Raw genomic sequence first — 17,840 nt, 5'->3', positions numbered from 1 at the left:
TTGGATTCTAGTCCCGTGGGATCTTTTTTATTGACAATTTAGCTTTAGGAATGATAGTTCACGGGAAACCCTGATTTTGGTTGCGTGGTCCTGATATCTTATCCACATATATTACCCCATTTCCACTCATTATTACCCCATTCATAATTTCTCCCACCTGGGTCCACATTCCTCCACTAAGTCCACATAGGGTTAGCTCACCCCTTCACCTTGCCCACACCTTGGGGCAGGCCTATAATGATGCCCCAAAGGATTATGCAACTAAAAGGAAGGATAAAAGCATATTGGGCCACATTCAATAGGGAAATGTACCACAAAATGAAAAATATGGTCGGGACAAACACATTTGGCATGTGGGTAAAAGCCAATACATGAGCTCTACTCCATCATCATGGCCATCACCCTGGTTCCTACAGGTTCTGTGAGGCTCCTTTATCTTATAAGAACCCATGATTGTCCCAACCCTGGTGGGAAATGAACCACCCTATCTTAAAAGGGAAAATTCACTGCTATAGCTTATGCATCATGCTCTTACCCTTTGAACCTTGAGTAGTTAATCAAAGAAAATCATAAAAAAGGCAAAAGGCATATAAAGAAGGGTGGAAAAATCAAGGCTGGGGCACCTCATGTACCATGATTTCTCCCTTCTATATATTATAAACCCAAGTATGGGCTTCCCTTTTATTAGCCTCCCTTGTACCCCAACATGGGGCTCAAGGCTGCCCCTTCTCATCTCCCTACTTCATTCACCTATCTGTCACATGCCACCACCTTTTGAATGATGTACCTTGAACCTATTATCCCCTTTAGAAGTAGAAACCACCTAATAGGATACTTGGTTAACCCCATTTAGAGTTTAGGAGACATTGGCACATCCCGAAGCCCATTATGGAAGGGCATGCCATTATGAAGTCTCTAACTGTGGTCCATGGTTGGTATGCCCATTTACTCGATTTCTCTAATGATTTGTTGTACTGGAAGGCTAGCTGGATGCATTGGATCTTATGCAAGATTGCAGATGGTCTCCATCTTGGGTTTGGTCTCCCTATATGACCCCCTGATCCTCCAGAGGGCTACATTGGGACATGGGTGTGTGTTGAGAGCCATGGGCCTCCACAAGATTAGACAACATTCCATGGATCCCCGAGGATGTTTAGAGATGCTCGAGACTCACTTACCGGAAGAGGAAGATGTAGCTGGTTCACCTTTCCCAACCAACGCCATAGATGTACCATGGAATTGGTAGTTGACGAAGGACTTCTAGGATGATGTGGCATCCCCTACACCATAATTAGAGCCCTTGTAGATGATCTACAAACATCTTTAACTCATTTGGAGGCCCATGAGGTTATTATTGTGCCCCCACACCCACTTGGAGCACCACAGGTTTATTGTTGGAAAGAACAGGAGGCTAACCCCTTGTCCATCACTTTTGAGGGTCCTATTCTTCATTATCGCACCCATGGATCCCATCAGGCCTCTTGGAGGGCCCTACGACCTGTATTATTCATCATCAAACCTCTTAAGAGGCTTATTATTTCATTTGTGAGCTAGTTTGGTGGGCTTGTCACTAAAAGTTTGATTTTAGCATATCATTTTATTTTTGGGGCTTATGTAGGCTAAGGAGACTAATTTGAAATCCTCATTAGTGTATAAATACAAGTGAGATGAGTTCATTTGCTCATCATTGGGATTGGATATCTTCTGCCTTTTTGTTGAGATTTGTAGCTTGGGAGGTACTCCAAACCCTAGGCTTGAGGGTTGTGGAGGAGTTGGCACACAAGTGTGGCTTGTGGGCTTGAAACCCAAGCTTGGGGTTTTGTACCCATCGATGTTGGGACCAAAACCAACAGGAGATTCCTACATGTGATGGATGGAGATGATAGCTTATGCCGAGACGAGCTGGACATAACAATAATTGTCGAAATTCGAGTTGTAGAAATGAAGATATTAATTTTTGAAGTCAATATGTGGGTTTATCAAGGTTGGCTGGGCATTTAGAGACCTTGTGACAAGTTGTCAAGCCCACACATGTGATTTGATGGAGCCCTTGTATTTTGTATAAATATAAGGTGGAGGAGAGTCATTTGACATATCCAAGAAGCATCTTTCATAGTCTTCACATCAAGAAAGGAAGCGCAAGTGCAGGAACACGAGTGCAGGAATGCGAGTGAAAGAATGCACGAGTGCAGGAACACGTGAGTACAAGAATGCGCGAGTGCAAGAATGCACAAGTGCAGGAACATGTGAGTGCAGGAATGCTAGTGCAGGCAACGCGAGTCAGGGCTGTGCATGTACTAGATTGCACCAAGGTGACACAGAAGCTGAGCAGGCCTAGGTATGTATTGTATTGATGTGTTAAGGTTGAATTGATGCTAGTGGATGGTGTCCTAGGCAAGGATAGTTTGGGAGTCCGTTATCAGCAAAGAGGAAGGTTTCCTAGGTAGTTGGATGACCTAACCAGGAGAGGATGCTGCAACAAGGATTGGTCACTCGTGGTCTGTTGGAGGGCAACGTGAGAGTGGACCAAGTGTGGATAGTGGATTGGGCATTTACGGTCTGTTGGGGGACAATGTGATAGTGTCCAAATTAGAGCCCGCTGTGCACCACCTTCATGGACTTAGGTGGTTGCTAGAGTGGCAGTTGTTGAGCTCATGGGTCTGATCAACCAGGAGTAGTTTTTGTAGCCGTAGACCTGTGTGTGGAGAAGGACATGTACAACAAATGATGGGCAGTCATCCTAGCCCGTGTTGATTGTGGGAGTTGGAAGTCTTGTAGTCATAGGCGGTATCCCTCCATGGCCTATGTTAGTCTTCATTGGAGCAGTGTAGGAAGACTATAGTGGGCTGAAGTCCCTGAGTAGTTGAGGAGCAACATTGGACAGATTGAGAGTTGTTCACAATTGGAGTTGTGAACAACTTGACAGGAGTCTCGGTATGTTGTGCCCTTGATGGACTAAGGCACAACTAGTGAGAAGATTGGAGAGTCGAGGTTCAGTGGTCGGAGGGACTTGGATCGTTGACAGAAGTAGTGTTGCAAATAGGGAGATGAAGGACTGGGTAGGTATAGGGTACGATCGAGTGGAGCTGAGAGAGTCGACTGCAGCAGCCAGATGGTCAGAGTATCTTGTTGAGGGTAGATTGGTTGTCAATGGATTGACACCAAGCCCGAGTTTTGTATCTTGTACTAGTGGATGTTTGAGGGCCATTATCCCTGCTACGAGAGTCCTAGACTGCTGTATTATATGTTGATTAATATAACGAAGTTGGGTTGAAAATTGTGAAAAGTTGTCCATATTTTGTGCAGTAGTAGATTTAATGTTGTTTATATTCCGTTGTGCTAATTGTATTGTTGTGATTCTTGGTTTGGTAGCGTCAGAGATTCTAAGATTCTATCCTAGACCCACGATTGTGGAAAAACAACACTTTTGAAAATTTCACACTTTTTCTTGGAGGATGAATTAGAGCTTTATGGATGAATTTTGATGTCTGGATTTGGTTTATTTTATATTGGAGCTTCTCTATTGTCAAATTGTGGATGGTTTGATATGTTCTATTACATGTAAGTACATGCTTTTAATGCTATTCTTGTTTTACTGTCATATACATTGGATTTGGATTTTCCTATTTTTAGGGCTAATTGCTGCATGCATTTAATGCTTAAATTGTGGAATTTTGTCTCTATATAGCATCTCTCAATGTATGGGCCATGTAATTTGAATGAAATTTCTTAGGGATAATTCTAACAACGAATTCATCTTGATAAACCATCTCCTTTTGCAAGGCGAAGTATAAAAGCTATAAGGTTGCTTCCCTTTGCCCTAGAAGTCTAACAAGGTAGTCTTAAGGCCTTGTTGACTAAGAAACAAAGTCCTCATTCATACTTGTCATAGATTCCATTCTCCCAAGACTAAGGCTCTAATGTACCAAGAATTGGTCACCCAAAATCAATTCCTTTTCACCTTTTCCTCGGTTTGGCCAGGTTGGGTCACTTAGTGCTTCATTTTCCCGACAAAATAGCCCTCCAAAAAGTTTGAAACTTTGATCGTCTCCTCGAGGCCTCCTCCAATTTTGAAGCCATTCCGACGGTGGAGTTGTGAGAAAATCCAAGCCCTAGCTCCGAGATCAAACTTTGCCCTGGTATGCCCAAGGCTAGTCCCTCATAGGATGAAATCAACACATTTAAGTGAAAATTCTTTCTTTGATCCTTTGCCCCTCCTTGTTTGGGTTAAGAATATTATTGGTTGCTAAACTCTTACCTCCTAACCTAGGTTGGGTCCACTTGGTCCCATGTGGTCCCTTTCCTTCGAAAAGAGAATTCTTCAAGAACCATTTGGGATACCAATTTCAATAATGATTTTAGGGATTGGGAAACTCTTTCACAAGTCATATTCCCTAAACCTAATCCTCAAATCCTCCCATCCTTCTCCTAGAAGACATTGTATGTTGCTTAGAAAGCAAGCAAACTCTATTCCTCAACCTCTTCTGGAAAGGGATTATTTGGGTCATGCTATATCCACTTGTTGATTTATCCTTCATTTGTGACTCCATATATACCAGGTCTCCTCCGATCGGTGAAAGTCCGTAAATAATAGGGAGCCTTAGCTGAGGTGACAGTGGGCTAAGTCTCCATTTGTTGCCCTTGGTCTAGCATTTCTCCCTTTAGGGCCCCTGCTAGTTAGAGCGGTAATAAGTCCCACAAAGGTCATGATTCGTGAGAAGAAGATATAAAAAAACCCTAGTAGAAAGCCATTTAGCAAACCATAGTAGATCGTATAGTATATGTCCATTATTCTTGGTAAAAGGTGAATTAATTGCTCGAGATATACCATAAATGTTTTGAAGGTAAATTACTATGAGTTTCAGCAAAGCATGCCGATGTAGTATAATAGAGGATTTATTACATAGTCAAAAGCTTTTAGGATAATCTATCTTTGAGAAACACACTGCATTGAGCTACAAGTTACAAAATATATTTTGAATTGTATGGTGTTTAGCATTGTAGTAGGAAATGGGGGCCAGAGGAAATCTCAAACACCATTGGTCCCTTCGGTATGTGTTGAGTGTTTTCTGGATAGATGGGACAGCAATTTATGGTAGACTTCAGAAAAGACAATTGTTCTGTTAAATTGCCCTTCTTGAGATCTCTTTATGGGTCTGGCAATTTTTTATTTTGCAAGTCTATTTCTTTGTTTTTTGAATCACTAGCTTTTAATTATCATCTCTGCTTTTGTTTGTTAATGTTTTTGTTAGTTTAATGTTCCAAACTTACAATGAATGTTTTGATATAGTGAAAGGAAAGTCTCTGGTCTATTTATTGCAGTTTTATTGCTGAAGGTATAATGTGCATTGAAATACTATAAATAATTGGGAATGATCTTTATGTATTTTAAATGTCGAGAAACAGTATTGGTACATCTTTAAGTGGTTATCAAGGCATTGTAATATTTAATGGCCTTTTTTAACAGTTGTGTTTATGTGTAAACTAATATTCCCTTATCAGGAAGATTCTTAGTTTCTGACAGCTGAAATTCATTTGATTTGACTACTTATGTGCCAATGTAGTTAAAATATCCAAGTTGCCACTCTTTTTATGTTCAATATGACTCTTATTTTGAGAACATTTTTGTTGTTTGTCTTTTTGTTGTTTGTTTGTTTGTTACAGTGGATTCCATGGCAGTTTTTAACTTGTTTAATTGATGAATAGGATGACTGGCAAAAAGAGAAACGAGATTTTTTGCACAATTTAAGTCGTCTGCCAGCCACTCCTAAACCAAATGGCAGTAGCACATCTGCTGGTATAAGTCATAGTGCTCGAAGTTCCTCAGTTACAGCAAGCCCCCATCTGTTGGAGGGCCCACAAAGTATGGAGGTGATGCCTTCCACTGAAAGGCCACTCTTAGAAAGAAAGGCTTCAGCATATGCAGATGTGGTGAGGAACCTTAATTCTGCAAGGGAACGTGGACTACCTTTCAAGGTGACTCTACTGTTACTTATGTTTGGATGTGGGAATGCTTAATGTTCGTAGATATTGAATGATTAAATGCTGAATGTGTCTACAGGGAGATTTCGGGAAGGTCAGATCCTTCATGTCTGGGCTGCTTGACTGGTCAAACTGCTGTAGCTCTACTCTTTGTTTTTTGTCACTTTTTTGTCTTTAAAATTTGTTGCTTTAAAACAGACTGAGCTGAATATTTGACGGAGCTATATTCATAATTTTTTTTTTGCCTCTGTTTGTTTTCTCTGTGTTTCATCCTTGTGGTTCTTGAAATATTTGAAATTTAAATTGACTAACATGTATTTGCATCAGGTTAAGATTTGCTACTGTTGTTGCATCTATATTTTATTATATTGGATGTTACAGAGAGCAATAACTCTGTGAACTGTTTTGTCTTTGTTTTCTGTCTGATGTTTTGATTATCTTCATTGGTTTGCTTACGAAGCTCTAGAGTCTAAACACGGCCTCATAATGAAGTTGAATATTAAAATCATAAAAGATAGTGGCAGGGAATTTGTTCTTCTGCTTAGGGGTTTGCTTTTTGACACTCGTTCGTTACCTTAACCTTGTGTCAGATTGCAACAGCTTTCAAAGGTGCTTATGAGTCGTTAGCCGGTGAGACTCCTGGCCCAAAGTCTGTTAGCATTCAGAAGATATGGCACTTGCTTCAGGTTAACTCTTTTATAGACCTCAAAACTTATTTCATGCATTAAAGTTCAATTGTTAAGATATATTCCACATTGCTGTTTGTGTCAATGAAATACCAGAATGGCGTGAATAGCTTGGGGCATTTTTTGCGATGTTTGAATGTGTTGCTGCATTACGATGATTGGCATTTTATATGTGCTAGACATAAAATTTGTGTTCTTTGATTAAATGTTTTTACACAGGCTTTGTTGGGGGAAGATAAAGAAGCACCGAGAAATGTATCAAGAAAGATGGCTATGATCAGTGGAGCAAGACGCCATTTAGAGGCTGGTCATGAGAAATATATACTGGACACTATCCAGAATCATGCTGCTCAGGTCACAAATTTTTCCCATAAAATAATAGTACTTTTTTTTTATCATGCTCATGTATTTTGAAGAACAAAATATCTGTGGACATATGTAATGCTTTAATAATTTATATGTTAGCCAATTGACGTGAGCCCTGACTTAATGTCTTTGGAGCTTTTAGATGGTCCTTTAGTGGTTGAAATGTACATAGTAAAGAAACACACTTTACCTAACTCTACACTAGACCAAGTTATACTTAACTATTTCCGATGTGTTGGAATATCCTAACAGTTACCTATAGAGGTTTGGCCATGTGCTCGTAGAGGGATGTTCCATTGGCTCGTGATCTTTGTTAGTTCAAACATTGAGATGCTCGCATGGACCTTCTTCATATTATTGACAATGTTATAGTCCATAGCGGAAAGACTGGTCGAGGTGTCCAGAGATATAACTTGGTTTGTGGTTTCTGGAGTGATGGTTCTGTCCTTACTACTATCGGAAACACTTTTCGTTGAGACTGCTTTCCCGGACTTGCTCTGAGTGTTCTGCACTGAGTTAGCCGGTGGGTTGATTTTTCTTAACAAATTTTCTTTGAATTTTTGCTTTGACAACTCAATTGTAGTGGTTGACCCTTGTTTTCTTAGGTTGTACCGGTTGGTTTGCTTCTGGGCTGGACTGTCACTCCGAGGTTGCTTATCAATAGTACTCTTTTGAGCTGTAAGTATACAGTTGAACATGTTTATTGCATGCCCAACACTTGGAGCTTCATCGGCTGCAGTAGCTTCTTCCTTTTCTTCAGTAGGCTCAGTTTGCTCTTCAACCATTATCGAATCAACAAGCTGTGTAGCAACCATGCTCATGGCTTGGTTCCATTGTGGGCACGTCTTTTTTGAATGATGTTCTTGATGAAACGTGCAATATTGATTTGTGCCCATCTTCTCAATGTTCAAGATGACATTGGAACTCTGTGTAGACTTTGTTGGTTGGTTACTGCTATTGCTAGAAGCTACAATCCTTCTAAATAGGTTAAACCTAGGAGGCTTGCTGCTCATGGTGGTCTTGCTTGTCCTCTATTTGAGCTCTGCCATTTCATTGGTCAGAGACTTGACAAGACGAGTCAAGCTTTCAAGATCAGTTGGTTCTTTCTCTTTAGCCCTGCTCACAGAGGCCTGAGACCTCTTACCTGTGTCCTTGGAGTCTTTTGTTGGTTCATCGTCTGAGATGACTCCAATAGCACGCAAGTCCTTCTCAACAATGATAGCCTCTTCATAATTTTCTGTCAATGTCTGTTTCACAATTCGCTTCACAAACTGCACAATGCTTGCTGGCAAGGTAAAGGTGTAGTAATCTATGGTGATGGAGTCATGAGGTTTTGTGTTTTCCGGAAATTTGTTCAAGATGCAATTGAACCTTTGGTTGAAATCTTTCACTTTTTCCTTTTGCTCCATCTTAAGATTATCCAACTCTTTCAATAACATGGCGGGGGTCTTATCATCAACAAATTTTTCAAGGAAGATCTTCTTGAACCCCCTCCAATTTTGGATGGAGTTTGGAGGAAGGCTGTGATACGATACAACTGCCCTACCATCCAATGTACATGGGAAAAGTCTACATGCAACATCATTGTAATGAACCTGAAGTGTCTGTAGATGTAGGTAAAAGTTGTCCAAATGGTCTTCAGCCTTCATTGTCTTATCAGGGTCATACTTTATTAAGAGCTTCTCTAAATGACTTGGCATCTTGTGTAGGACACTCGGAAGTGCAAGTGGGCCCTGAGTCATCCAATCCAGATTTTGGTCTGCCATGTCTTCTTCTTCGTTGTCCTCATCTTCTTTTTCAGATGGCTCTTCTTTCTCTTCTTCTCTGCTTGTCCCGCTGAAAATTGTGTGCGAGAGTAGAATGCTGTCTCTTTCACCATCGTAAAAGAGTGGAGGCTCTTCTTGTTTTTCCACAGAGTCTGCTAATTCTTCAAGAGTGGCAAGAACCACGTCTTCAAGAGTCGAAACTACTATCCTTGTGGAGGTGATCTTGTTCTTCTTTGGGGAATATTGAATACTGATAACTCCCTGAATCAATCAAAGAACCTTTGCAAATTGACGGGTTATAGGGCGAATGGCCCGACGTTGATCATATGGAATTTCACGTTCAGGCTTGGGCTGAGAAGAGTAACCAACTTCAGAAGCACGAGTAGGGAGGTGCAAAGACCGTTGCTGCCTAACCAGAAGATGGAATGATGGGGTTGGTGGGTTTATCAGCCATAAAATATTGGCCGCCCTCCTAGCGCTAGAAATGTTGACGGCGCTGGACCCGCCAACATTCAGGGGATCTCCCCGGTATGAAGTCCCAATCAGACCTCACATCGTCCGGTGTAGGAGTCCCATCTAATATAAAGGCCCGGTTGCCAAATCCTTAAAGATTTGCCTTGGCTTTAGTTGTCAGCACCAGAGAGGGATGCAATGGTGTCCTCGAAAGGCAAGGGCGGTGTGCTTGGTGAGTGTGCAGTTGCAACTGTGTCAATGTTCTTTTACTGCAAAGGGGGGAAGAAAAGTGAGCCTTAAGACGAGAGGTAATAGTACCACCTAGGAAGTGACCAACATGAACCAGAAGGATCCGTTTAACATCTAGCGGAATAATCCACAACAGATGCGATGGTCGTTACAACCAACAAATAGGGAAAGATCTGTCTAATATCTCCCGGAATAGTCCACTATGATGGACAACAATAGCAACTATTACAACACATTCTCAATAAGATAAGCACTAAAATAACCGAAATAGTTCAACTATCTTATTACATGTGAAAGCAAACATGAAATACAAATGTCCACATAATAGTCTTATAAAAATTCATTGTCCATGCATGAAGAACATGCTCACCTTAAAGGCTTCTGTTATTAAGCAAAAGTTCCAAGACACATGTTTACAGTCTACATCACTACCCCCAATAGTGGGACATTGGAGCTACTCCTTGCTCCTCAAAGAACTAGCTCATCTCTCTAATTCCTTGCGGGAGGAGCCAAGGTGAAAAGTCCTTTGCTCATACACTGTGGGGGTGTTTATAACCAAGGGGTGATGCTTCCCCTTTGTGACTCTTTGACTACCCTCATGACTGTTCAACTCCCTATGACTTTTCAACTTACATGACTCTCCATATTCATGTGTGTTCTTTGGACTTCCACTTCACAATACATTTGAATACAATATACATGGTCCACAATAGTGATGTGGGATATGACCACTCATGATATGACACTGTTGACATGGACTGTTTAGTCATGTGGCAATGTCAAGTCACTGTTGCTATCGAGTATTGGATGTCTTCTTGGATATGCTTTCTCTTCACCTCTATATAGCTTGGTGATACAGAGTCTTCAATGATCTTTAGTCTTGGATGGTAATAGCAAGCCTGTGTCCCTTTGCTTCCTCTTCATTGATCCACTTGTGAGTTTAAGTACAAGAGAGTCTTTAGGCATGCTTCCCTCCTTCTCCTTTTTCATCATCTTGCCATGACTTGATAGTGTTCCTGTTCCTGCAATTCACTCATGACGGGGCGACATCAATCCGAAAACCCCCTAGTCTATGATGATGCATTCATATCCATGAACTAAGCCCGAGACAAGTCACAGACTGGGGAGAGGGGCGTAGTGACTACTCATTGCGTAGTTCCAGCAGTCAGGGGGAGAGCTTGGGCTCTAAGACTGCGCAATGCGTAGCTCAGAGAGGCTTGAAGGACATAATTGGGCAGTTCCTGGAGGCAGTAGGGTCCAACTGAGGGAAAGGACACTGGGAGAATCATCTGGACAATTTTGGGTGTCAAGGGAGGCTAGGATTTTTTCCATTGCGCAGTTCGAATAGACAAGGGAAAAGCTTGAACGTTGAAGATGCGAAGTGCACATTTCAAGGCAGACTGGGAGACACAACTGCGCAATTATGGAGGTCAAGATTGGGAGTTGGGCTCAGGGATTGCACAGAGTAGCTACCCTGGAAGACATGGAATGCGCATTGTGTAGTTCCAAGCAGCAAGGTCACAACTTAGAGGGCTGAGACTGCGTAGTGCACATTTTAGTCGGGGCCCGGTGAAGTTAAGTTGCTCGGTAGGGAAGATTTTTCGAAAATGGCTGTGTGCGACGAGTGATGAACTGTGATGAACCTTGACTGTAATCACACACTTAGCATACTTTGACGACACGACAACATAGATCATCATAACACGTAAACAAAGCATTTCCCTCTGTGTGACTGCCTCATGACAAGATAAGACAAGTGCGACACTTAAGATAGGCTTTAGGACGACCATGACAACACTTGTGTGACAATGCTCAAGACTTTGTGTATGGATGCGACAAATGTTTACATGGTTGGGACAACTCATATACATAAAGACCGACCTTCGAAACCATTGGAAAAGACTCTCACAAACATTGTACGACAGGGAAACATGCCAAAATACAACATTTAACCCATCCTGCAAAAGGGACCAAAGAAATGCAAAAAAGTTCATGAAATTGAGCTCTAGTGTTTGCAACAACAATTTAAAAGATCAAGGAAGGCTTCGAAATTGAGTGAGCCAAAATTTTGGAGGGCGTTGCAGCAACTACAACAAGGCCCCCTAGTTAAACAATGAACATTTGGCTGTTATATGAGTTTATGACATTTGCAGGAAATACAAAATTAATTCACAATATATATATATATATATATATATATATATATATATATATATATATATATATATATATCTGTGTGTGTGTGTGTGTGTGTGTGTGTGAAAATTTGAAGAAATAAAAGGCATGCCTCTATGAAAAGATAGGAATTTTAATGAAAAGGCACTTCCGCTTAGTGTTTATACAGGGCCCTTTCTTGTAGCTTAACCATATCAATTCTTCATAAAGTATTCAATATAATTTATTTTATCCTAAATGGATACTAAAATATTCCAAGTCTTTTGGATTATTTAACTTGTGAGCTATGTTTGGCTATCACGCCTTGATTCTATAAAACTAAAATCATTCTAGATAATATCACAATTTAGAAAGATCTCGATCCAATTGAAATCAAGACATTCTCAGATGTTGCAGTTCAAATGATGCAAATGCCAAGTGAACATTCCACGATCTATCAAACAATATATGTATGTGAGAGTAATCATATACTCTAAAAAATATCAAGAAGTCGCCAGAAACATGATAAGAGAAAATTAGGTGACACAAACTCCTTCTCAACACCCAATTCATAAGAGCGAACATCTCAACCAGTCAACCTATTAGGATCACTCAAGACAAAAACAATTGACCTATGTTGCGAAGAGTATTGATGTCGACACAATTAAATCTTATGATAATGATTCATTTATGATATCGACCAAGTGAAAGGTTCCACAAAAGATGAAATTGGGATTGTTAGATCATTTTTCAGTTGGGTAGTTTTGCTTTGCACTCAGAAGTTTATGTCGTCTTGTATCTTCATAGATGACAATGTTGGAAATATTGAGTTTGGGGGGATGGGGGGGAATCTGTATTTGATTATTTTAAACTATTTTTATGTCTTAAAACATTTGATACACATAAGTTGTGAGGCAAAGCTTTGCATAAGAAACACTTATACAATTTTTGTTTTTAATATTTTGTAACTTCCTTGTACGATGTATGCACCAGTGTTGTTAAAATCGCGATAAAATCGCGATTTTTTCATCTTGCCGATCAAATCGCGATTTTTATACGAAAAAATCGCCTACTTTTTTTTTTGCCGATTTTTACTGAAAAAATCGCGATTTTTTCGAAAAAAGCGCGATTTTTAACGAAAAAATCGTGGGGGCTCAGGACAGCATAGTTTTATAACTTTTTTTGGGTTTTTTCATGCAATGTTTTTTGAAAGAAACAAATAATTTTTGAGTGGGGTAGCTTAATGATCAAGTCTAGGCCCTAGTATGGATATGCTATTCATGGTAATGTTAAATTCTTAAAGTAAAAGTGACATTCTCCTTAATCTTCATTTTCATCCTTTTACTTAAATTTTTAACATTACCATGAAATGACTCAGGATGTTTGAGAGTGGTTCTAGCCTCATTGGATTTCATATGGAGAAAGTAGAATTTTAGATTTCAATTAAAATCCAGCAGACTTATCAGTTTTTCAGGATTTCAGGATTGGGAGATTGTAATGTTTCCAGGTGACACCACCTGCCCGGGCTACCCCTGCCACTAGTAGAGGACATGGTCTACCTCCTATAGCTCCTACTTCTAGTTCTTCAACGTCTAGATCACATCAGACTCCACTGCCATTTCCACCTGCACGGGCACCAGCATCTACATCTAGAGGGAAAGGGAAAGCTGTGGCATTTTCTCGCAAGAGGGGCAGAGGAAATCAATAGGATTAGACTTTCATTTTATTGTATATGACATTATGACATGATGAGATACATTATCATATTTTTTGTTGATATTTTGAGGCTGAGTTGGGACTTACTATTCAGGACATGATTCAATGTTATGTGTGATTTTAGCGCTAGAAATGATATTAAACATCTTATATATTAGTTTTTTTATCATATTTATGTGTCAATGTATTTATTTTATGTTGTAGATGGTTTAGATATTAAAAAAATTGAAAAAAAATGAATATTTTTGTGCCAAACGATTTTTTCCCGCTTTTTTCTGATTTTTTCCCGATTTTAACGATTTTTTCCGCTTTTTTCCCGGCGCCGATTAAATCCCGATCGCGATGTGTGCAACACTGGTATGCACCAACTTACAACTATTGTAGGTGTTGACCACATGTGTGTCAACTACCCCAAGTTACAGAGTACATGTGAGCAAATGAAATTTTTTCAAAGTCATCATCATGATGCAACTTCCAATCTATCTTTTTAATCCCAAATTCTGCAGCCTTGTGGGCCTTTATTGTAAGAATGATTCTAGTATGATTGTGAAGCCATGTAAAAAACATCCAGGTAAGTCTCTGATTCTTAGCAAAAAGTTTCACTCTAGGGAGGTTTTTACCCTTCGCGAATTATTCATGTTTTCTAACCCTTATAATTGGTAGAGTTTTTCTCCCACACATACCCCGAAGTTAGAGTGGGGCTCGATTGTAAGGTCTTAGGCGAGTCCTAGTGTTATCGAATCTATGTATATTATCATACTAGATCTTCTATCTTGTGTCACAAAATTTGGTTGAGTCTAGAGGGCATGTTTTAATCCCCCTTCTAATTGGATGTCTATGTAATATTTTTGATGTAAAAAATGTTGTCAAGGAATATTTTAGGTGGATGATTAATCATAATAAGACATCATCACCTAAATATTTTTTAGACCCACTTTGAGGGTGGAAAATATGTGTAAAACCCCTTTTGAGTCATTTATTTTATTTTCCAGTAAAAAATGTCTAAATAATTAAGGTCGAAAATTGTCAAAAATTAAATTCTCTCCAAGTGGAAAAACTATCAAAAAATTAATGAAGTCGTTTTTCAAAGTAAGAATTAAGAAAGGACTCATTTCCAAGGTAGAAAGTCCCACTCTCAAAATTCGTTGGGCCAGAAAGAATTATTTTCTCAAGGAAATCGAATTTTTGGTCCAGGTGGTTATTTTGAATGAGAGAATTCGATCCAACACACCCATCAAGGAATTCGTTTTTTTTTTGGAGATTTGTGCAACAATTATCAAGGGTTTGAATTGTTTGGACGAGGATCAAGCGATGGATCAAGGGAACTTGCTGTTTTTCCACTTGGAGGGGTTTGATGGTCCTATTTTTCTATATAAGGAACCTATTTGCTCCTCATTTGTAACAATGAAAAATTCTATGATCAAGCTCTAAGTCAAGATCTGCTGGTTGTAATATTTTTTCTGGAATAATAAAGAAGTCTTTGGGGTTTATTCATGGTGGTGTTCCTCTTCTGCTTCTTGTGGTAATGTTTTTTGGATCATGTTCTTAATTCTCTATTGAACACTACTTTTATAAGTTATTATTTCATTAGCCAATGGTTGGATTAAATATTTGCACAGGTATCTTGCATTAATTATTGGGTTTTCAGAAGCATTTTAACTTGATTGATCTAGCAGATATCTCTAGATCTTGCAGGTTATTGTATCTATCTAGCCTCTGTTGATCTAATAACTTGATCTTAAGTTCGTAGAGACTTTATGGTGTTGAAAAGTGTAACTAGGTTTGGTCTTCATAATGACATGTAATTATGATTTTATGTAATGAGATGAAAGAAGAAAAATAAAATTATTGTATTGCTTGCATCATGGGTTTTGTGAGAAAGAAGTTTTATTTTTGAGTCAAGACTCCCATTGAGAGTCTTTAGGAATTATTTGTTATCTAGTCATAAAATAAGAGTCATTGTCATGTAATGAAGTCATGTTACACATTGTAAAGAGTCAAACTTGTGTATGAGAAGTATTCCTCCAAGATCTTGTCACTTGTCCTCTTCAAGTTGGCCTACAACGAATGAAGAACTTGGTAGATGACGTCGACCTTCTTCCTAGTGATCATGTCGGCCTAAATGACATGAGGCAGTGTGTATAAGTAGCCATACTTGGCATCGCTTAGAGGTAAGCAATTCGATGAAGAGCATAAGCAGAAGTGCGAAGAAGGATTCCTCAGGGGTTTTTGTCTTGGGTCATATACTCTCCCACATGCGAAAGAAGAAGGATCGAAGACATCAAGAGAAGATCGAAGAAGAACTTGTTGCTACATTAAAGTGACCTTGTTTGGGCATAGATCTCGCTATAAGGAAGCCGAGAAACACTATTCTAGGGTTTTTGATCTAGGGTTAACCTAGGAGACTGAGTTTGTTTGGGTAAGCTGAGAAGAGTAATGAGAAGACCGAGTTTCTTTGGGTAAGCCGAGAAGAGCAGTGTGTAAGGATAGAGACTGAGATTCTCTAGAGGAAGCTGAGAAGAGTAGTTCAAGAGAAGAAGGAAGCCGAGAAAAGGAAGACGCAGAACATCAAGGCTAGTGACAAGGGTCTTGGAGGATTCTAGAGTCAAGGGTCTTTGTCATGGTCTTGGTATTCATCAATTGAAGATCTATAAGAAGAATTTTGTAATTTGATTTTCCTCTCAATGAGTGAGAGGTTTTGGCCCTGGCTAACTAGCCTACATACTGTGTCTATTGTCTTCTATTGTTTATTTGGTAATTGTCTTGATGAAACGAACACATTGATAATATAACGAAGAGAAGATAATAATACAAGAACCAAAAGCATATCACAAGAAATTATCAAGAAGAGAAATGTTCTAATTATCATTGCCCTAGATTTCTCAACATGGTATCATAGCTTAGGTGCTGAAGGCAATAAGGGGCATTCAAGCAAGAAGACATACAAAACCGAGTTTCAAAGAAGGCAAGTCAAAGAATGCCAAGCAAGAGATCAAGATCTTCATCATTCCAAAACCCTAGATCAAATAAATATACTCTATCAAGAGTCTTGAAATCATCTTCAAGAAAGAAGCATGAAGAAAGATCAAAACCATTGAAGAATTTCCAAGATCATCGTCGAAAGAAGGCCAAATCATTCAAGAAGGATCGTGAAGTAAGCTCTCTCAACCTTTCAAGAAGTAATCTTCTATCAACATCAAGATTAAGGAGGAAGCAAGCAAAACATATCCAAGTAAGTCTATGACTTCATCTGATTACTTGTTGATTTCTGGTAGCATCAGATGTGCTCTAAGTTTCAAATTTTACAGGGAGGCTTGGGCACATGTATTCCAAAAAACCTAGAAAGTGTTTTGGGAAATTCCTCCCGGAGATAGTTTTATTAAAATACTTAATTATTTTTAATGGGTCCCTAAGTCTAAACTTCGGAAATTAAAATAATTAATAGGTATTAATCTAATTGTGGGTGTAATTTCTAGAAGAAAACAAGGATCAAGCAAAAATGATCTTAGCCATTGATTAGCTTCTAATTTGGGCTGTTGAATGTCAACGAGAAGATTATTTAAGGAGGCTTGAGGGTCATTTGGAAGATAGAGATTTGATCAGTCAGATCGAATTACTGAAGCTAGAGGCAGCGTAGTGATTTGTAGTGATCACGCAGAGAGGGGTAGAGGGAGTTTTGGCTGGAGGGTTTTCTCCGGAGCCAAGAATACTCAGCAGAGACGCAGAAAGACACATAGAAGAGGCTGCGCAGAGGCCAGAGTGTTGATTTTTAATGTACCTTGGACAAGTGGTTTCCCATGGGTTAGTCTCTACCTAGGGAAAAGTGTCCAAAATACTTATTTTCCTAAGTGAAAGTGACTTTATACGTGGTGAAGTCAATGTTAAATTATAAAGTGAAAAGTGACTTTAGACATAAAGTACAATGTGGGTACTTTATTTAATGGGTGAGTTAAAAAATAAAAAGTGAGAATTAAATGCACATTTATTCTCATCCCTTGATCTAAATGAATCTGAGCCATTAGATCTTAGGGTTGCCTAAAAGTCATTTAGGGAAACAAAAGTGGGGAAAGAAAAGAGGGACTGCATTCATTCTGTATGAGCAGATTGGAGAAAGGAGGCTGGGAGCTGGAGAAAAGTTCTAAAGGAGAAATTTGTTGCAGCAAGATGGAGTGATTTCTGGGCAAAGCTAGGCATGAAAATCGAGGCATAGAAGACAACAAAAGGTACAGTATGAACATCATTGATTGCTCTCATCTACACGCCATTCGAAACAAGTTTTTGATATTTTTTTGAAAAAAATCTGTACAGTTCATACAGAATCTGTATAGGACAGTCTGTATAGTCATATCTGTACAATACATATTTTTAGCTTCAAGTGGGCACGGAAATCGAGGAAAAGTGGGCACAATTTTCAAGGAGTTTTGAGTTGAAGAGATAACTTGTATCTTGTTGTTTTGTTTTGTTTGCA

At 39.3% G+C, this 17,840-nt stretch overlaps 1 protein-coding gene across 1 annotated transcript in view; it reads left to right on the top strand.

Moving 5' to 3' along the window:
* LOC149209230 (nuclear pore complex protein NUP93A-like) overlaps positions 1–17,840 on the top strand; it is a 313,625-nt gene that overhangs the window by 132,266 nt on the left and 163,519 nt on the right. The window contains exons 6-8 of the mRNA XM_089396318.1: positions 5,707–5,976; positions 6,573–6,668; positions 6,888–7,022. Coding sequence (XP_089252444.1) covers positions 5,707–5,976; positions 6,573–6,668; positions 6,888–7,022 — 501 coding nt within the window. The remainder of the gene's footprint in view (positions 1–5,706; positions 5,977–6,572; positions 6,669–6,887; positions 7,023–17,840) is intronic.

This window comes from Pinus tabuliformis, chromosome 1_2, assembly GCF_031772625.1.
Source record: "Pinus tabuliformis cultivar Carrire ecotype Pingquan chromosome 1_2, CPIR1, whole genome shotgun sequence".
Lineage (NCBI taxonomy): Eukaryota > Viridiplantae > Streptophyta > Pinopsida > Pinales > Pinaceae > Pinus > Pinus tabuliformis.
The sequence above is the reverse complement of the archived record's forward strand: the minus strand, read 5'-3'. Positions and strand labels throughout refer to the sequence as shown.